Genomic DNA, 21,292 nt, shown 5'->3' with positions numbered 1-21,292 from the left:
AATCGTATAGTTTGGGCATGTGACCTCCAAAGAATGTTTCAAATTTACATTTAAATTTATCTGGCTTAAAGCTCCCAGACCAGCAATATCTTGTGTTGGAAATATTATCTTGTAACAAAATAAAGTTTAATATGACTGTCTTTACAACAGTAAAGAGTTAAACTGTAATGAAAAGCTGTGGTTGCTTGCAATGTCTAACTGGGCATCATGAAGAATTCTAACAGAAAAATATAAAAAATAATTGCCTAAGGAAAGTGTCATGTATTAAACTTAAAGAGTCATTTCTAGGCTGCTCTCTTACTGACGATAATAAAACCTGATCCCTCCATCATTTTAAGAAGCATTATATTAAATTTTTTATGGCAATTGGTTTAGTGGCTAGGACACTGCCATTTTCCTTCTTTGAAAATAAACATATTTTCCACAACATAAGTCATCTTATGCACTGTGTCCTGATAAACTCTGTGAATAGGAGAGAAAGGGAGATAAAGCAGAAAGATGAGCACATTTTCTTTAATGTTTGAAATAACGTGAAACACACCAAGAAAATCAAATATGGGTACCACTGTTCAAAATTTTCAAGTATGACTGCTCTAATGTATTAAACCAATAGTACCTGACATCAAAAGGTATGCGTGAGAGTAAAATGCACAACATGGACAAGCCCAATTGGGAAAATATAGGACAGAAGATGACAGAAGCATACTTCTAATATACTCCATAGAATCAAAAGGCAAATTATAAAACAATACAAAATCTGCAGGGAAGCATCAGAGTGAATGTATGTAATTGATTTGGGAAAGAGATAGTTTGTTCAAGCCCAATCACAGCCATTCTTCAAAGTCCATTTTGGTTGCTGACAAAATCCTACAGCTTCTATAGCTATGTAGATGTAGCAATGACCATAATAAGTTCAAATATTCACTGAGTACTTAGTATTTAGGCCTTGATTTGCAGGCATTATCTCAAACAATCCTTGTAGCAAGCTCATAAGATGAATACTGTTATCCTCTTGCTCTTTACCCAAGAGAAAAGTAAGGCACAGTGACTTTGCTAACTTCACGGCAAGTAAGTGGGAGAGGATGTAAATCTAGGCCCTCTGGCTCCAGACATGCTCCCTTAACCACTATACACTATTAATTCAATTACATGATGAATAGAAAGTAAACTTGAACATGAGGTAATTTGTCATGTGCCCAATGAGAAGATTACAAAAAATATTTTTTATCAATTTGAATATATACACATTTGAGAATATAGATACAACTATCAACTAACTGCAATCTTAGTGTGTGTGTGTCTCTCTCTATATATGCATATATATGTATGTACATATGAAATACTTTATATAGGGGTGCCTGGGTGGCTCAGTGGGTTGGGCCGCTGCCTTCGGCTCGGGTCAAGATCTCAGGGTCCTGGGATTGAGCCCCGCATCAGGCTCTCTGTTCAGCAGGGAGCCTGCTTCCTCCTCTCTCTCTGCCTGCCTCTCTGCCTGCTTGTGATCTCTCTGTCAAATAAATAAATAAAATCTTTAAAAAATAAATAAATAAAATACTTTATATATGTGAAATCACATGTTAGGTAAATTAGCATATTCATTAAATATTGCCCTTTTAAACAATTTTTTTATTATGTTAGTCACCATACAGTACATCATTAGTTTTTTATGTAGTGTTCCATGATTCATTGTTCACGAATAACACCCAGGGCTCCATGCAATCCGTCCCCTCCTGAATACCCATCACCAGATATTGCCCTTTTTAAGTTCCCGTTATGTGACACAACAATACAGACTAGTGGTTTAGCACAAGGACTCTGGAACCAGACTGGGTTCAAAGCTCAGCTTTAGCATTTCCTACCTTGTAATGTTTGACAAGTTATTTAACCTCTCTGTTCTCAGTTTCATCATATGTCAAGTATGTAGTACCTACCTTGTCAGGCTGTTAGGAAAAGTAACTGAGTAGAAATGTGTGAAGGACTCCGAGCAGTGCTGGGCACACAGTAACTACATGCTGGTGTTAGCTCTTACATTTTTTCCTAAATGCTTCACTCTCACCTTTGGCAGGAGGGGTTCTGCCATCACCAGCCTGGCCCTCTGATGCTGCGTTTTACAGTACCTCCCTTTCTAAGTTGTTCGGGATATACAACGTCAACTACTGCCACTGAAGTTCTTACTCCAAACCACAATATCCATTTGCCTAATATTAGAAATGCTTGATTTGCTATTTGAGAGGTTGTCAGATCTCTACAATAAAAATACAGCATGGCTTCAAAAAGTATCTTTAAAAACCCCGTTGTTGGTTTTGTTTTTGTTTTTGTTTTTGTTTTGTTTTCTTACAGCATGAGGCACTTGGATTATTCACGTCAAAATCCCAAGAATAAATGCTAAAATGGGGTTAAATGTCTTTGCCTTTTAAAAACCCAATTTGTCTGAAAGCATCCAGTGTTGTTCCAGGCAAATCTGACTTCCCAAGATAGTAATTTATTGTTCCAAGTAAAATAATTGAAATAACAGAAGCAGAATTTGAGGAGGAAACTCATTTCTAAGGGATAAAGGATAATTTGGAGGAAATATAATTGTCATATTTGGGAAATGGAGTTATATCATTAATATTCAGGGATAATGAAAATAGATCTTGGGCGTTTACATTGGTTTTCACCACAATCATTAGGTTTCATTATGCAACTTAACATGATAAGTACACAGCTGTCAAATCCCCACCTCATTTGGTGCTTGTGGATATAGCTGAGAGTAGGGGAAACTACCCATGCTCAAACCAGAATTTTCTGACAAAATTCCCCATGACATATTTAGTATAAAACAGAGGGGAAAGAAGCTAACTCTAAAATCTAAGCACAATTTCACTGAAATCCTAAAAAAAAAAAAAAGAAGTTTTCTGTGTTTATGAAGTATGTAAAAGTGTTACTGTGTATTCTAGCATGACTGTCAAACTAATTATATCACTCATAATTAGAATGTTATTGTTGTTGTTGTTATTATTATTATTATTATTATTATTATTTTGGTTACAAGTTTGGTAACTGACATATTAAGTCCCAGGGATGACTGAGCCACTGTTACAAACCCACTTCATGTTCTGTCAACTCTTGACTTGGTTAAGGCTTTCTCCTCCTGAATACAATTCAGTGACTTTAACAGAGTTCAGCACAGTTGCCAAGTACTGCAGTTTGCTTTAATATAACTCTCCGAAGACTGTCCTGAAGTGGGGGGATGCGACACCAAAAGAAAAAAAAAACACTTTTTCCTCCCAAAAGAGAGGTCTACCTGACTAGCCACAAAATTGACTGTTATTTTCCAAGGTCCTCTGCAGGATGGTTTGTACTTCAAAGTCAAACAATGTGGAAGATTTCATCATGTAACTTCACTTTTTTTGCTTGTCTTGTTGAGTAAGGGACAGGTGAGGCTAGGTAGGGAGAGACAGGTAGGGGGGCTATGTGACTAGGCTCATGCAGAGGGGTACATGACTCACAATATCCCAGATGTGGAGAAATGTTATAGACAAGATATTAACCGGAGGGAAGGGAACACTAAGCCCCCAGTGACAACCCATTTGGGACCCCTCCCCCTCTACAGAGCTTCTTTTTCTGCTCTTTCTGTTCTCACATTTGCTTAATAAACTTTCACTTCATTTCACTCTTTTGTGTCTGTGAGATTCATTCTTCAGGTCCATGAGACAAGAACCCTGCAACCCTGCAACATTATCAAGTGGGACAAGGGTTAGCGAAGAAGGAAATCCAGCAAATAGGGTCATTGTTTTCACAGATAGAAGCAGAATTTCAATAACATCTACATCTAACAATTCATTCCTAAGCAGGTAATATTTTATGCTCATAATCTTATATCTTGTTTAAATTTGAGAGTAGTGGGAATGCCTGGGTGGGTTTAAGCCTCTGCCTTTGGCTCAGGTCATGATCTCAGGGTCCTGGGATCAAGCAGCTCTCTGCTCAGTGGGGAGCCTACTTCCCCTCCTCTCTCTGCCTGCCTCTTTGCCTGCTTGTGATCTCTCTCCCTCTGTCAAATGAATAAATAAAATCTCTAAAAATAATTTTGAGGGGCGCCTGGGTGGCTCAGTGGGTTAAAACCTCTGCCTTCAGCTCAGGTGATGTTCCCAGAGTCCTGGGATTGAGCCCTGCATCAGGCTCCCTGCTCAGCAGGAAGCCTGCTTCCCCCTCTCTCTCTGCCTGCCTCTCTGCCTACTTGTGATCTCTGTCTGCCGAATAAATAAATAAAATCTTAAAAAAAAATTGAGAGTAGTATCTCTTTTGATGGGAAGAAATGGAAACTTGAGAAGAAACAAGAGACTCAAATTTTCTTTTTTCACCATAAGATCACTAAGTAGATGAATAGATTATTGCATATCAATAACTAGAATCTCAGCTTCATAGGTAATACGTCTTAGAGAGTATAACCATATAATTTATCAAACTAGGATATTTTTGATAGCAAAAAGGGGACAATATTAATAATTATGCTGGAGAATACAGACATAAAAAGGGACAATGTGGGCGCGCCTGGGTGGCTCATTGGTTTAAAGCCTCTGCCCTCTGCTCAGGTCGAGCCCCGCATCCGGCTCTCTGCTCAGCAGAGCTCTCTGCTCTCTGCCTGCCTCTCTGCCTACTTGTAATCTCTGTCTGTCAAAAAGGGACAATGTGGCTGGCTCCAGCAAATCTGAATACATGGTCATTCTCCCAAGAGTTGTTCAGATGGTACCTACATCAGTAAATTCTAAAATGATTTATAAAAGTTGGTAAATTGAATTATTTGATGAGCTATTTCAGAAATTTCCTGAGGAAATTAGCTGCCCAGTCATCTCAAGAGTATACTCATTGGTTCTTCAGTTTGTTATGTCCTTTTCCTATTACTGTTTTTGTTTGGAGGGGAGTGTGGAATTTTGTTAATTGGTTGGTTTTATTTGTTTCATTATAGTGTATAAGCTGAAAAAAACCTTTTTTTTTTAAAAGGATTTTCCTTCTTTTTTTTTTTAAGATTTTATTTATTATTTATTTGAGAGAGAGACAGTGAGAGAGAGCATGAGCTAGGAGAAGGTCAGAGAGAGAAGCAGACTCCCCGTGGAGCTGGGAGCCCGATGCGGGACTCGATCCCGGGACTCCAGGATCATGACCTGAGCCGAAGGCAGTCGTCCAACCAACTGAGCCACCCAGGCGTCCCTGAAAAAAACCTTTTAACCAGTGAAATTTTATCATTCCTTTGGAAACTGGTCCCAGAGCAATGGCCTGGTTTCTTTTGTAAAGACCACGGGACTTGGGGGCCAGCATATAATGCAAGGGCTCATGGTATAAACTTTAATACTATAAGCTCTGAAGACAGTTCTGCGCATTGGCTAATACCATGGCATTCAGTTAGGATTCCTGTACTTTCAGAAAGCGATTTAACACTCCGTGGTTTAACACAGAAGCCAGAACAATTAAAAGGAAAGAATCTACTGATGCCACTCTTCAGTTCATATCCTTCAGTGGTTCTGCTTTGTCTTTTAGAACCAAAACAAGAATCCCACAAGACACTCTGTTCCTGGTCCTTACCTGTAGCCCTAGCCTCAACTCCTATGTGGCTCTCCTCCATTGTCTCTCCAAACATCCTGGCTTCATTGAAACCAGTTATTTCCAAAGTCTGATTTTATCCAAGAGACATTTCTAGTTGTCACAAGGTGGCAGTGGGGATGCGGGGCTGTGCTACTGGCATCTGGTTGGTACAGGTCAGGGATTTGCTAAACATCTTACAGCTAATAAGGCAGCATCCTCTGTCTCCTGCCCCGCCAGAATCATTTAGATCAAAATGTTAATAGTGCAAAGGTTGAAGAACCCTTATCTACACCTTTTCTGACACCATGTTTTCCTTAATCCCAGGCCTTGCACACACTATTCCCACTGCCTGAAATATTCACGCTTTTCCCCTCCTCTCTTTCCCCTTTTCTTTAATAAATTCCTTTTCACCCTTTTCATGGAGTTCTAGAACCTAGGTGAGGTTCGGTGGGCTGAGGTCCGGAGCCGATGACCAAGAAAGAATTCTTGAGACATCTTTGGTGCAAAATGGTGGTTTATTAAAGCACGGGGACAGGGCCCGTGGGCAGAAAGAGCTGCTGCCCTGCTGCCCGGGGTTGTGAGGGATGGCAGGTTATGTACATGGCGGTTGGGGGAAGGGGAGGGGAAGGGAGGTTTCAATGGAAATTTCAAATGCTAAAGAGGGTCTACAAAGTGCTGGGATACGGAGGCCTTGCGGCTTGATCAATGTTGTCTTTAGGCCATCCATTAACATCAAGATAGTTGGGAGATTCTTGGTGGGATGTCACAATCCTGCTATCAATCTGTCTTTGTTAGTGAGATTTAGGTTTAGAAGAGATTTAACTATATTTACATTCCCTTCTACCTCAGCCTCCTTCAGTTTTATTTATGGTGGGGAGGGAGACATTAGGGCTTGAGGAACTGAATTATTTACCTCTGGAAATTGTGCTATTGATAAGATAACTTCTTTGTTCCTAGATCTCTAGGACATTTGTAAACCAAGGGAGACTGTCAGCAGGATTGTGATCTCTACAAGTTAACTATTTGTTTATCGTTTATGGAAGTCAGGGGTGCCTGAGGAATGTCACACACATTACCGAGGGGAGTGGGTGGAGAGGGGGTGCAAGGTGCCAGCTTTTGCTTTGTCTTCAGCCAGCCTCCTGCTCCCTCATCACTTTGATCATCATCTTTTCGCAGTGGCTTTCCGGATTTTCCACCCCGGATAAATATTACACTCTTTCAAAGAATTACATAGGACTTGAGAATATTAGTTACAGTTTTATGTATACTTTTGTGTTTGATAACCCCACCCCCAAAGAATCGCAGGTGAGCCGTACCATTTAGTTTGCATTCATCATAGGAGCCCCAACAGCTAGTACAGCGAGGTGAGTTGTCCTTTATCACTGCGTTCAATTATTAAATGAACATTTAACAGCCTCACTTAACAAAATGAGAGTAATAGAGTAATCATCTCATTAGGTTGTAAGGAGTAAATAATACACATAAACTTGTAACAATGTGTCTAGATCACACCGAATCCAGAGAGACCGACGCTCTGTAGTTTGTGTACACGAGACAGGCTCTATCCGCTCAGAGTCAGCGCTTGCACGAACTCTTCCACGCCACCCGTCTGCAAACGATTTTTCCCTCCTCTAAATAGTTAACAACAATTGCTGCGCCTGCGCTTTTCTGCCTCTATCGCGAACTAGGTTACTGGAAGTATTTTCCTTCTTCTCATTGGCCCGCCACTGGACTGAGTTCGTCGATACTGCGCATGCTCCACAGCAGGTTTCCTCTTCCCCGGCTCCTCCCCGGCTCCTCCCCGGCTCCGCCCCGTGGCCGCCCTGGAGGGGCACAAATCTGCCAACACGCCTGCGCGAACGGGTGCGCCCCGGAAGCAGTTCTTTGGCCCTCTGACACGTAGCAACGGAGTCCGTTCAGGGTCTTAAGCGTTATTAAGGGGTTTTGGGGGGTTGCTGGACCTGCTGACGCCGTTACCGCCGCTTCCCCGTTTGGTGAGTGTCTCGGGCTTGTGGCGCACTGTTCGGCTTCTCTTCAGTCTAGTGCAGCGCGGCTTGGTTCGGCGGTCCTTTCGCTCAGACCCTCACTCCCTTTCAAGCCCTTGCTTTGACGCGACCCCTGTACCTCAGGCGCGGCCTTCCAGGAGTCTGCCCTTTCCCGGAAGGCCCAGGCCTTATTTTGCAAGGAGACAGTCGCACTGCCAGCGGCAGTCTGCCCTGAGGTGAGGAATTGTCTTTGTTGTTGATATTTTAGACCTCCGTGGATCCAGTTCTCCCACGCCCCTTCCTCTAACCATGGCATATCAGCTCGGTGAAGTGGAGGTGTTTTCTCGGCTCGTGGAGATCCTGTGCAACTCCCACCTGGATCTGTCCTCCAAATGCCTTTCCCCCATTACAGAAGAAATAATTTAGTGCCTTTTGAGGCTTTTTGCTTTGTACCGAAACGAATTCAGTAGGACCTTAGGTGTGTAAACACTTTTTGCCATTTTTTTTCTTTTTCAGATTATTTGCAATGGCAGGGTTTGATAACTTAAATACGGATTTCTACCAGACAAGTTACAGCATCGATGACCAGTCACAGCCGTCCTATGACTATGGAGGAAGTGGAGGACCCTATAGCAAGTAACTTGTCAACTTTGACAATATGTAGCCCAGACTGAATGAAAGCCTGTATCCTTATTGTTTGGTTCTGCCTAAAACTGAATGTGTCACCATGTCCCTTGTCAGGAATGTGGTTTTTCATAATCTTCCCTCCTCTCAAAAGATCTGTGACAGTGGTTTGGGTTTGACAGGATTGCCCTATTTAGAGTTTGGTATCTTCAGGTGTGCCCTGAGTGCAAAAGTAGATTGTTAAAGTACTGTTTCCTAGTAATAGTGTTTCTGCATCATTTAAGATAGGGATATTAGCTTCAAGTATCTAGAAGATAACCTAAGCGATGTCATCTATAGAACCAGTTAAAAATTTGAAATCTTGTGATGGCTAGTTTAAGAGTCCATCCAAATTTCAGACCTTACCAATGTTAATTCAAAGGGCGTAGTGACACTGTTTAGCAGTGTTAGCTCCCTGTTATGAATCATCAGGTGATTTTTTTTTTAATAGCAAGTGATAATCATCTTTATTACTGCTCATATTGAAACCTTATGGGCAGTACACACAAGTTGCCAGTTGCTGACAGTCCCTGCCAGAGGGGAACTCAAAACCTTTCAGCCCTGAACTGTTAAGAACAAAACAAAACAAAACAGATTTTGTAATAGTCCCTGGTGGTAGTGGCAGAAATACATTAGCTGATGCTATCCACCAGTCTCCTCTAGGACATAATATTTTTAGTTTCTTAGGCCCTTAAAGATAATTTTATCAGTCATTTCCAATACCAGGATGGCTTAACCTTTTTTAGATGGTCCAGGACCCCTTCTGGAATCTTACAAAAATGAGGGACCTCCTTCTGAGATGTAAATGTGCACACTCAAATGCCCACATAAATATCCATATTACTGCACAGTTGATGTGCCTTCTGATGTTCGTCTGTGAACCCTGAATTAAAAACCTCATGAAAGTCTCCCAGGATGAGGGCATGGGAAGGTTTTGTTTTGAATCAATCTGAGAGAAACATGTAGTAGTAGAACATGTTTGAATAAATAAATCTGAATGAACTTGCCTAAGAATTTAAAAAGCAAAGCAAAAATCAAATTCAGTCTTCAGTATGGTCTGTCTTATATAAGTTGCATTTTTTAAACCTTTTGACCCCTTGAGTCTGCTTAATTTGATATATTCTAAGCCCTTTTCCCCCCTAAAACCTAACACATTGAACAGTGGGAGTGAGCATGTGAAAAATACTATAAATCGGTTTTTTCCTTCAATTAAATTTTCTTACATGCCGTCAGGGATTTATCTTCTTTGAACAGTTAATTGGGCAGAATTGGAGAAATCTTGTTGCGAAATCTCCATTCATTTATTTACTTAAGAATGTTTTTTGTTTGTTTTAATCTATGTATGAGAGGAAAATGAATGGAAGATTGGCCAGAGTGCAAAGGGCTTTGAAATACCTGTCTCTGTACGCAGTCCTGTTTTTAACTAAATGATATAAGACCCTGCAGAACTATTACATTTAGATCACAGCCTCCTAGGTTTATTTATCTCTGCTTTTCTTTCTGTCCTGTCTCTGTTTGCATCTCTTAAATGTGTGACTTATCTTTTCGTTCCAGATATCATCCTCTCATTTTAGTTTTCCATAGGAAGGTTGTTTAGATATTCTTTTGCTAAATATTCTCCCAATTCCATTGCAGCCAGATCATGTGCCAATAACCATTGCTTCAGTATGGTGACATTTTTTTGTAGTTGCTCATATACCCATTATTGCCAATTAACAAATAATGAATTTATAGATGAAGCCTAGGAAAACAGGAAGCTTAATGTGTTGGCAGTAATAATTGGGTTTCATTTGTAAGTATCATTTATATATTCTTATAACAACAACAGCAGCAACAAAAAGTAAAAGGCCCTTTGATCTTAATCTGTTGAGTTTTATGATTATCCTATTGGACAGGTCCCACACTCTATGCTAGATATGCCTATAAAATGCCAACTAATATTTTTAAAGTATTTAAAGCCAGTATTTTTTCATCTTTGACTTAACTGATAAGAACCTATATAGAATACAATGTTGACTTAGTCTCTAAAGATTGTGTCTACCACACTATATTCTAGTTTAAACCCAGCAGGAGCAAGCCACCAATTTTCCTGACCAGATCCTTCCAGAAAATGAAGACAGTAAAATTCCATGGTGTTGTTTTTCTCACCTTGCATCTTAAAGAAGGAATGATGGTACCACTTTTGAAGCTGTCATTTGCTTGTAGTAGTTCTGTTCCTTACATGACATGAGTCTATATGAACAGTTCTACAGGGTGGACCGCAGACCCCAGAGGATCCTTGAGACCATTCAGGGGGTCTTTAAGGTTAAAACTATTATTATAATAATATTAAGACACTATCTACCTTTTCAGGTGTGTTGACATTTGTACTGATGTAAAAACAATGACTGGCAAAACTGCTAGTATCTGAATATGAATCAGACAAGTGCATCAGATTGTTCTAGTAATCATTGTATTCTTCATCAACACACACTTTCTGGGGTGTGGAGGGAACCAGTTTATTTGAGGATACCCTTGATCTGGGGCTACTGGGTGGCTCAGTCATTAAGTGTCTGCCTTCAACTTGGGTCATGATCCCAGGGTCCTGGAATCGAGCCCTGCATTGGGCTCCCTGTTCAGCGGGAAGCCTGCTTCTCCCTCTCCCACTCCCCCTGCTTGTATTCCCTCTCTTGCTGTGCCTCTTTATGTCAAATAAATATATTTTTTTAAAGGATCCCCTTGATGAAGCAGTAAAAATTATGCTGTTATTAAATCCTGACCCTTTAGTACCCACACATTAAAAATATTCTCTGTGTCAAAATGGGAAAGTCACAAAGGACCTCTGGTTCATACTGAAGTGCAGTGATTCTCTTGAGGAAAAGCCCCTGTGCAATTTGAATCATAGGCTGTATCAGCTGCTCTCCATGAAAACCATTTTTATTGGAAAGAACATCCTGATAGACAAACTAGGTTATTTAGACTTGAGTACTGGGCAGATATTTTTTCAAAGATGAAATAATTGAGCTTCTTACTCAAGAAAGAAAACTGACAGTATGTGTAGCCAGTGGTTAAATTCAAATTTTCAGGTAAAAATGAGGATTTGGGAAAACTGTCCATTACTATGAACTTTTCACCTTTCCAGAGTTAACCATTTTTCTGATGAAATCATTGGTGACATTAACAAAGGTGATTTTCCTATGTTTATACTTGATATATATGTTTTTCTATTAAACATGTCAATGTTTGGAAGAGCTGAATCACCCACACTAATATTTTCTAAGCAGTGAATGTTAAAAAATCATACATAAGTAAAGCAAGTATCCATTCATAAGGCAAGACAGATGAGTGTATTCTAGTATAAAAAGTTTATTAGTACTGTTCCATTTTCTATGTTGCAACTTAAGTTTAAAAAACTACCACTTTGAGTAATCTGAAAAAGTTGTTAAATAATTTTCCAGCTGTTTGTCTGCAACACTAGATTTTCTTCAGCTATTTCAACTAAAATTGAATGCAAAAACAGATAAGAACAGTATTTTCTTTTTTTTTTTTCTTTTAAAGATTTTATTTATTTATTTGACAGGCAGAGATCACAAGTAGGCAGAAAGGCAGGCAGATAGAGAGGTGGAAGCAGGCTCCCTGCTGGGCAGAGAGCCCATGTGGTGCTTAATCCCAGGACCCTGGGATCCTGACCTGAGCCGAAAGCAGAGGCTTTAACCCACTGAGCCATCCAGGTGCCCCAAGAACAGTATTTTCTTTTTAAGATTTTTTTTTTTTTTTTGACAAAGATGACAAGTAGGCAGAGAAGTAGGCAGAGAGAGAGGAGGTAGTAGGCTCCCTGCTGAGCAGAGAGCCTGATGCAGGGCTCTATCCCAGAACCCTGGGATCCTGACCTGAGCCGAAGGCAGAGGCTTTAACCCATTGAGACACCCAGGCGCCCCATGAACAGTATTTTTTATTAAACCAGATGTTAATGAGATTGTCAAAAATATAATGCAGTGCCATTTTCCTCAGTAATTTTTTATAGTACTTTTTCATAAAAATTTATGCTGATATGTAACTGGTTTATTATTACTTTGAATTAATATTTTAAGCATTTGTGTTTTAATTTCTAATATGGTAAATAATGACAGATACAGTCCACATAAATAAAAAAACTTTGGGTTTCCCAATAATAATTTTTTTTTTTAAGATTTTTGTTTATTTATTTGACAGAGATCACAAGTAGACAGAGAGGCAGGCAGAGAGAGAGAGAGAGGAGGAAGCAGGCTCCCCGCTGAGCAGAGAGCCCGATGTGGGGCTCGATCCCAGGACTCTGGGATCATGACCCGAGCCAAAGGCAGAGGCTTTAGCCCACTGAGCCACCCAGGCGCCCCCCAATAATAAATTTTAAGTGTATAAGGGGATTCTAAGAGCAGAGAGTTTGAAAACCACTCATTCTTTTCGGTTTTCCTGTTGCATACACATTCATATTCTGCCTGTCTATCTCTTTTTTTGAGAGAGAGATAATAAGATACAGTCTGTTTATGCAGATTGTAGAAGGCTCCTGTATGGAGCCTTTCTAGCTGGTTCATAATCTCAGAGGTAGATTATGATATATTCTAACAGATCATCCAAACAGCATATTATACTAAATAAAAAAATATTGATTCTTGTCCTAGTTCATTTCAGCCATCTAGTCCTGTTGCTTGTGTGTGTGTGTCTATGTGTAAATAAATGGAAATCAACATATTTGCATATAAAAATGATAGGGGAAACATAAGATACTATAGCTCTGTCCATAAGGTAGGATTTGGGGGTGATTTTTATTATAATTGATAAGAGTTAGCCACTGGAATCAAAGTCTAGCTTTGCATCCTGGCCCACCACAGGCAAATCATTTTCACCCAGATAGCAGTTTCTACATCTTTAGGATGGGAAGGATGATAAAATAAACCTCCTAAAGTTGTAGTGAGGTTATAGGATATAATTCACATTAAACACTTGACACAGTAATGTTCAAATAGGTTATATGTATTTTTGGAAATTTTTAGTAGTTAATATGTAACTATATGTTATATATAACATTTTAGAATGAATTAATTTTAATAAGTAGTAAATATACAACGTTTTTAAAGGTGCAGAAGTTTTTAATATGAAAATTAAGTCTTCCACTTCCCCCTGCTTCCAGGTCCTTTTACCTATATAATTATATGTGTTATACTATATTACATTATACATAAACCTATGTAATTATATGTATTGTACTTAATGTTTGTATATGTATATAAAATACATGTATACAAATATATGCATACAGATATATTCTAAAAAGTGCCATCACAGTGGTACATACAGTGTATACTGTTCTGAACATTGGGTGTTTTTCGATTTTGCCCACTGAATATTTTTTGATTATCATTCCTTATTAGTACACATAAAAGTACCTCATTCCTTGTAACAGTAGTAATCTATGCCCCTCTTACAATATATTTACTAGTAACTGTATTGTTTTTTATCTTTTGCTATTAAAATAGTGTTTCATCAAAGTCTATATTACTATATAGCCAGAAAAATAAATAGCATTTTTTTAAGCTTGGATTGGACTAGCGTGATAATTAAATCTTCAGAGTCCCATTGGGCTCTCCAGAGGGCTGTGTGTAGTTGAAATTTTGCTATTACTTAGATTTGCTTTTAATCAAGATGTTCAGTTAATTTAAAAATTAGATTTAATTTTAAAATTTCAATATTCATGGCAGTCATTAGATTTTATATTTGTCAATAGGGAACTATAAAATTTTTGAGGGTGATTAAAGGATCTTTAAGGCTTCTCATTTCTTTTCAAAAATATCTTTTAAAATAATTACTTTACTTTTGTATTTGTTACTATGTAATGAGATTAGTCCATTGATAGGTAAGCCATATTTTTTCCCAGAACATGATAAAACAGATTTTTGTTTTTTGTTTTTTTTTTAAAGAGTTTGTTTATTTCTTTGACAGACAGAGATCACAAGTAGGCAGAGAGGCAGGCAGAGAGAGAGCAGGGAAGTAGGCTCCTTGCTGAGCAGGGAGCCCGATGCAGGGCTCTATCCCAGGACCTTGAGATCATGACCTGAGACGAAGGCAGAGGATTAACCCACTGAGCTACCCAGGTGCTCTGATAAAACATGTTTTTAAAGATAACTGCTTCAGCATCCGTCTGTTCCCTATTGTTTTCATCATTTAAATAGCCTTGGTAAAGTTTCTTTTTCTACAATGCAGGATTTACTATAGTACATATCAAATGAGACAGTAGTTGTACACCTATTTTGAAAACTTAAAAGTGCTATTCAAATACAAGGTGTACAATGCAATAATGTTTTGTTATATTTAGAAAGCTTTCGCAGAAAGAGGCTTGAATTTTTTCCCTATGTATTTGAAAGTGGTCATGGTTCGTAAAGAGATTTACCCACTTGCAAAAAATAACATACTACAAAGAGTCAGGAAGAATGATTACATTCGATGGAGATCCAAACTACAGTGGAAAATTACATAGCATGTAGTACAGTCTGTCATGTTATGTTTTCATTTGTAGTCTTAGGCATCAGTTGTATTTCACGGTTATCTTCATATTACATATACTTACTGAAGGGGGAGAAATAGATAAAATTCTTTAGTTTTCATTTGTTGACCACCTAATGTTTAAAAGTTTCATAGTTTGTAAAATGCTTAAGCACTGTGTAAGTGTTGGTGTCATTAGAAAGATTATCTAAAAAACACAGCTTAACATTGTAGATAATCAGATCATCTTAGTTATCATTTCAGCACCATTTATGAAAACTGGCAAAGTAGCTATTCTAGGGAATTGCATGACTATGACTCTGTAGCTCTCAGAGATACCACTGTTGACATAATTCTGAGAAATGTAACTTTGATTTACAGACAGTATGCTAGCTATGACTACTCGCAGCAAGGCCGATTTGTCCCTCCAGACATGATGCAGCCACAACAGCCATACACCGGGCAGATTTTTCAGCCTACTCAGGCATATACTCCAGCGACACCTCAGCCATTCTATGGAAACAACTTTGAGGATGAGCCACCTTTATTAGAAGGTAGGATTGGTTGCAACAGTTCATAGTATTTTGTAGTGTCCATCTGGTCAGTGAAAATAGATCTTAGTTTGGAGAACTTGTCCTTTCCTTTAAAAGAATGATGGTACAGAAAAAAACAGATATGAAACCATATTGAGGTACAGAAAAAAACAGATATGAAACCACATTGAGCCATAGGGCACCAGAGTTTTTAATAGATCTCTATAAAGTGATAATTATGTTAGTATTTGAGCATTGACTTTGACTTCACATTAATGATTAAATTCTGTCAGTGGAAGAAATGAAAGGAAATAACATGGTAGTGATTATTTTACATGGAAGAAGCTGGCAAAACCAGTAATATCACTGAAAAGAATGGCATTTTTCAAACTATTCTAAAACCCATAAAGCAATAGTTCTGTACATTTTGAGGGGGGGTTGGATACCCTTTCAAATTCTAATGAGAGCTATGAATACTCTTTTTAGAAAAAATGCACAACTGTGTATAGAAACGTCGTTTCATATACAATTTCATAGCATCTCCAGGTATTCCTGAAGCCCCAGGTAGAGAACTCCTTACTGTTAATGCTGTCCATATATTCTTTGTTATGCAGTCATAGCTGAGAATGTCTTGTTTTTTTCATATCCATATACTTTTCCAGTACCAAACCAGAAATAGGATATTTGTGGAGTCAACCCCATAGTGAGTGAAGACTGGTATTGAAGACTAATCAAAATGTCTCATATTGCTAGATTCTCTTTTGATAATGAGTGCTTCATTTTTTTCTCCTCTTGCCGCATGGATTCTGGTAAACTAAAGGTGTGTCACAAATCCTAATTGACTGTCTTTTTTTCTTTTCCTTTAGAATTAGGTATCAATTTTGACCACATCTGGCAAAAAACACTAACAGTGTTACATCCATTAAAAGTAGCAGACGGTAGCATCATGAATGAGACTGATTTGGCAGGACCGATGGTTTTTTGCCTTGCTTTTGGAGCCACATTGTTACTGGTAAGATTTCGGTTTGAACTCTAAGTGTGAGATTAGAAAACAGTCTCTCAGTGTCCCACCAGGAGGCATTTTTGAGACTCCCATTTATATATCAGATCTTGAATGTATTTTGAGTGGTATTAGGTTGCTGGAATATTATGTACCCATTCATCAATTCTCCACTGATAATAAATGTCATATAATTAGAAATAATTTTTTGTTTGAAGAAAAGGTCTAATTATTAGGGGAAAAAAATAACGTGTGGCTTTAGTCCATCATCAAAATTCCTTATTTTTAGAAATTGACATTTTTTAGCCTGTTGCTCTTTTTTTTATGTATTTTAATGATAGCTTTTTTTGTTTTTTAAAATCTGTGGACTTTGTGCAGTGTTCTGTTATTATAGTGGTTTTGGTTGTTACTTTCCTATATATTATTTTAACTTCTAATGAATTGGAACATTAAAAGACAAGATGTTTTACTGCCTGTCTCCTGCCTCCGAATGTTAAAGTATATTGGAAATGAATAGTTGTAAAGATAATTATTGTATTTTATCTTAAGTCTCTGAATTAGAAAAGATAAATGATGTAATGGATAGAAGATGGGATTTTTTTTTATTAAAGATTTTATTTATTTATTTGACAGAGAGAGAGAGAACACAAGTAGGCAGAGAGGCAGGCAGAGAGAGAGGGGAAGCAGGCTCCCCACCGAGCAGAGAGCCTGATGCAGGGCTCGGTCCCAGGACCTTGAGATCATGGCCTGAGCTGAACAAAGAGGCTTAACCCACTGAGCCACCCAGATGCCCCAGAAGATGGGATTTTTAGTCAGGAAATCTGGGCATTAGTTCAGTGCTCCTGCTCTGTCCTGGAGCAAGCTGTTTTCGTCTTTCAGCTTCCTCTGATAGATAATTTTGTGATTCCCACCTCACAAGATTGTTTACAGATTAACGAAGACAGGTTAAGTGGAAACACTGAAAAATTTTAAAGCGCTGTATGAGGTTTTATTATTACTACTTTAGTGAATTAGTTGGTGAACTCAGCTGAACCTTTTGAAACTTCTACACTCTCACATATTTATAAATACTGAGTCTAACAAAAATGGCAAGCATTTTTTCATGTAACATGGTTTTTAGAGGCATTCTTATAATTGTGTTTTGTATGTCCAGAATCTAACAAACCAGGAAGTTCTTGAAATCTTCTCTGTGGACTGATTTTCATCACAGTATGACCTAAATACAATGTTTGTTCATATATCTTGACTGAGAGTACTATGACAGCAATTTACCTAACTTATACTGTCTTAAGTCTTTTCAGTCATATCTTTAACAAGAGCATAATTAAGTTTTCTTTTGTTGTTGTTGTTGTTTGTTTGCTTGTTTGTCAAAAGACTTTATAAATCCCCCAACAATTTGGAAAAATAATGAAAGAAAAATGTATCTTCCATTATGTTTCTCTTGCATGTTAATCAGTTTTCTCCTCCCCTCCCCATAGAACCACTGTGTCCTGCTAATCCTGCCTTCCTTTCACTTAGCTCCTTTAACAGCCATATAAATGAATGGTGAAATTATTTCTGCTATTACAAAGATTGTGACTACATCCACCAATGAGAACAAAATGCTTTGGGGCAATTTTGTTGGTGTTAGGTGCTTTCAAGTGATGTTAGATATTGTCCAAACATTCTGCAGGGGTTTCCATCTTGTCTCTGTAGTTTATTTGCTTAAAATCAGCTAGATTTCTTTTTAGAAATCTACTAATTAAAGGTGATTGTACCATGATTTTGTATCTTTATTTGCTGAATTGCTTAAATACTAACTGAAAAATGAAAAACCAAATATTGTGTATTGGGAAATAGATACTTAAAATTTCTTGAGAAAGATATAAAAGCCAATCTGTGTTTTACTATTCTGCATAAAGAACCGTTGCCTCTACAGATTTTGATGCTCACAAATTGAGTATTTTCTTACATGTACCATTTTAGGTGAAATAAGACCAAAAAGAATTTCCTTTCTTCCCTTTAATGTATAATCTCTTCTTTACCCACAGGCTGGCAAAATCCAATTTGGCTATGTATATGGGATCAGTGCAATTGGATGTCTAGGAATGTTTTGTTTACTAAATTTAATGAGTATGACAGGTGTTTCATTTGGGTGTGTGGCAAGTGTCCTTGGATATTGTCTTCTTCCCATGATCCTACTTTCCAGCTTTGCGGTGATATTTTCTTTGCAGTAAGTACTGAATTTTTATTTTTGGGGATTGATTGACCAATTATCTGTAATAGGATTTATCTCACCTAACTGAGATATCTCACATATCTCAGTTTAACATAAATCTCTGATTCATCAAACATGAGATATAGGGCCTGTTGTGAATGAGGACTGTACTACATGCTTTTCAGTGGTGAGCAGTGGAACTGAGAATAAATTTTAAAATCTTTTATACCATCTCTGCTTTTATTTGTAATAAAGAATTTGACTTTTGTGTTTATTTACCAGTGTCAGTAAACAAACTGAACAGTGGTGATTGTTAGCTAAAATATTACATGAAAAGATCAAGTTGTTAAAATGTTACTTACCATCTTTGATATTTTTTAGAATATATCTGATTTCTTAAAGATGTTGGGCATATGCTAAGTGAATGAATAATAAACACATACTCTGTGTTTGGCTGCTTTTAACTGGAAATGAAACATTCTTTTTATGGGAAGAGGCTGTTACTAGCCTGCCATGTTCTCAGATGTGCTTGTAAGCAGCTTTAAGTATTAATTGTTCAATAATATTTTAGGTAAGGTTAAAAAGAAAGCTGTAAATTCCTGCTGATTAAATTCTTTTCTCATGGCCAGTGTGCAGATTATCCCTCAACAGTTCCGGCTCCTCCTTGTGGCTACTGCCAGGCACAACCAACGGTGCGCTGTTGTCGTGCTTAAAAAGTTAAAGGAGAGGTTGAGGGGAAGAGCAGGTATCAGCTGTCTGATGCTAGAGATCTGACAAGATGATGGCTTCACAGTATTCTTGCTTTGTGTAAAAATGCTTTAGATTTTCAGTGTAGAAACTGTTTCACTCTTTTCATTTGTGAAGATTGGCACATATATATTTGAATTTTACAAAAAAGATTTTCTACCAAAGCAGTATTTTCTAATCAGGGCAATTTTGCTCTTAGGGGACATTAAGCAGTGTCTGGAGATAATTTTGGCTTCCCTAACTGTGGGGCGTACAGAGTACTACTGGTACCTCATGGCTGAAGGCCAGGGATTCTGCTAAACAGCCTAACAGTGAACAGCCCTTCCCAACAAAAGTGCATCCATCCAGGTGTCAGTAAGGCCAAAGTTGAGAAATCTAGCTCTTATGCTAACAGGAGCAAAATGTAATTATAAATGAGCTTTTTCTCACCTCATTGAATGTGGATGTGAATAATTGAGCATTATTAAATTCACTGTGAGGTACATTATTTTAACATTTGAAAAAAAATCTCGATCATTTCTGCGGATTTGTGCAATGTGGATTTAAAATGCTTTTTTTTTTTTTTTTAAATAATTGGTAATTGTTGTATTCTTACATAACTAATCTCATCTACTACCTTTTTCCCTCCTCCCCCTGTTTCTCCTTGTCGGTTACAGAGGAATGGTAGGAATCATTCTCACTGCTGGAATTATTGGATGGTGTAGTTTTTCTGCATCCAAAATTTTTATTTCTGCATTAGCCATGGAAGGACAGCAACTTCTGGTAGCATATCCTTGTGCTTTGTTATATGGAGTTTTTGCCCTGATTTCTGTTTTTTGAACTGAATTTATCTGGCATGTGGACATCATTGGGCCAAAAAGGACTTGAACTCTTAAATTGGACCAGCGAACTGCTACAGTGCAACTCTCATGCAGACCTAACATTTGACGGTTGGAGCAATGGAAGTAAATATGTATCTTTTGTTCATTTTTATAGAACTTTTGAATACTATATTGGATTTATCTGCAGTATGACTAGCTTTAAGTATTTGTGCTTATACAGATAAGGTTAAGAAGTGCTATTTCTCTCCTGTTCCTGCAACCTTTGAAAAACAAATTTTTTTCCTTGCAAATTATATTAAGATGTTTTTAATAGATTTTTATCAACTGTGGGAAACTAACCACGTAACTAATAATCTTTCTTAGAAACAACCCAGTTATAGTTAAGAAGACACAAGACGTATTGCAGAAATATTTTTCCAAGGGATTAGGAAGGAAATATTGCCTATATTCTCAAGTTAGATGCACTTGGAGCAAAAAAGTGATCCCAAAGTAGAGTTTTATAAGTTTGCACTTCCAAAATTTGACATTCCTTTAAATTATCTCATGGAGTTTTTGCTAAAATTCAAAGAGACAAGAAGTTCATAGTCTACTTTATTATAGACAGGAAATGTGAACACCTATTAAGATAAGCATTAACTAAATTGTAGTGACCCAGACTGGCTACATTTATGTTCATAGTTGGATCTTCATATTTCCTAGAAAATCACTAACCTTTTTTGAAAAAAATATTTAAAATGTCACAATTTCAGTACTGCAGTTACCAATGTAAAATGCATTTGATGCTTAGTAATTAAAATTTTCCCAATTTTAACTGCTGTTGAGTTGATTTTTACTGTTTTTGGTATCGCATTTTCTTTAACTAGTTCCTGGTTTTAACTTGTATTCCTGATTTAGCCTGAGTTTTAAGAACAAATTTTTTAGTATAAAATTAGAAAAAAAAAAGGAATTAAGTGAAAGGCAATTTGAGTTACAACATTATTTCCTTGTATTAAATTTATTTGGCTAATGTCATGCTCTCTCGTCAGAGAATCTGTGGGAAAATGCTGTATCTTGTATTTTGATCATTGGCTTTTTCTGAAAAAACTGCCTCTGATTTTGGACAAGCTCAGTTACACTTATGAGAAAGGTGGCCTGTGGGGAAGAAAATGTTGCCCTCTTTTTTTGGGGGGGGACGACTTTTAGACTAATTAAAAAAACAAACTGATATTTATTGTTGGTTTTTAAAAGGTAGTGTTCAATCAAAAAAGGAGGTTATGTTAATAAAACACATTTCTTGTAAGATCATGATT

The 21,292-nt window shown here is 37.6% G+C and overlaps 2 protein-coding genes across 4 annotated transcripts in view; one reads left to right on the top strand and one right to left on the bottom strand.

Annotated features, from left to right (window-relative positions):
- The window catches only part of KCTD16 (potassium channel tetramerization domain containing 16), a 311,256-nt gene extending 304,067 nt beyond the window's left edge, over window positions 1–7,189 (bottom strand). The window contains exons 1-3 of one of the 2 annotated variants that reach the window (XM_047731345.1): window positions 6,879–7,189; window positions 5,563–5,787; window positions 3,626–3,712 (exon numbers count right to left, since the gene is read on the bottom strand). The gene's annotated coding sequence lies outside the window, so the exon portion shown is untranslated. The remainder of the gene's footprint in view (window positions 1–3,625; window positions 3,713–5,562; window positions 5,788–6,878) is intronic. The other variant, XM_047731346.1, reaches the window with a different exon arrangement.
- Window positions 7,190–7,399: 210 nt separating this feature from the next.
- YIPF5 (Yip1 domain family member 5) lies at window positions 7,400–20,814 on the top strand. 2 transcript variants are annotated; one of them, XM_047730434.1, is made up of 6 exons: window positions 7,400–7,556; window positions 8,064–8,183; window positions 15,087–15,259; window positions 16,105–16,250; window positions 18,269–18,450; window positions 19,839–20,814. In XM_047730434.1, the coding sequence occupies exons 2-6, from the start codon at window positions 8,074–8,076 to the stop codon at window positions 19,999–20,001; spliced, it is 774 nt and encodes a 257-aa protein (XP_047586390.1). In that variant the 5' UTR covers window positions 7,400–7,556; window positions 8,064–8,073; the 3' UTR covers window positions 20,002–20,814. The 2 variants fall into 2 exon arrangements, with proteins under 2 accessions (XP_047586390.1, XP_047586391.1); XM_047730435.1 differs by lacking the exon at window positions 7,400–7,556 and adding an exon at window positions 7,573–7,783.
- The last annotated feature ends 478 nt before the right edge of the window (window positions 20,815–21,292 follow it).

Source organism: Lutra lutra, chromosome 5 (genome assembly GCF_902655055.1).
Source record: "Lutra lutra chromosome 5, mLutLut1.2, whole genome shotgun sequence".
Taxonomy (NCBI): Eukaryota; Metazoa; Chordata; class Mammalia; order Carnivora; family Mustelidae; genus Lutra; species Lutra lutra.
Note: the sequence above shows the minus strand (reverse complement) of the source record. Positions and strands in the feature narration are given on the sequence as shown.

Bases quoted from the DNA above. Each gene is read 5' to 3' on its own strand.
- YIPF5 (XM_047730434.1), top strand. From the start codon at position 8,074: ATGGCAGGGTTTGATAACTTAAATACGGATTTCTACCAGACAAGTTAC. The intron at 8,184-15,086 runs GTAACTTGTCAA...TTTGATTTACAG, and splicing joins AGTGGAGGACCCTATAGCAA to ACAGTATGCTAGCTATGACT. The intron at 16,251-18,268 runs GTAAGATTTCGG...CTTTACCCACAG, and splicing joins TTGGAGCCACATTGTTACTG to GCTGGCAAAATCCAATTTGG.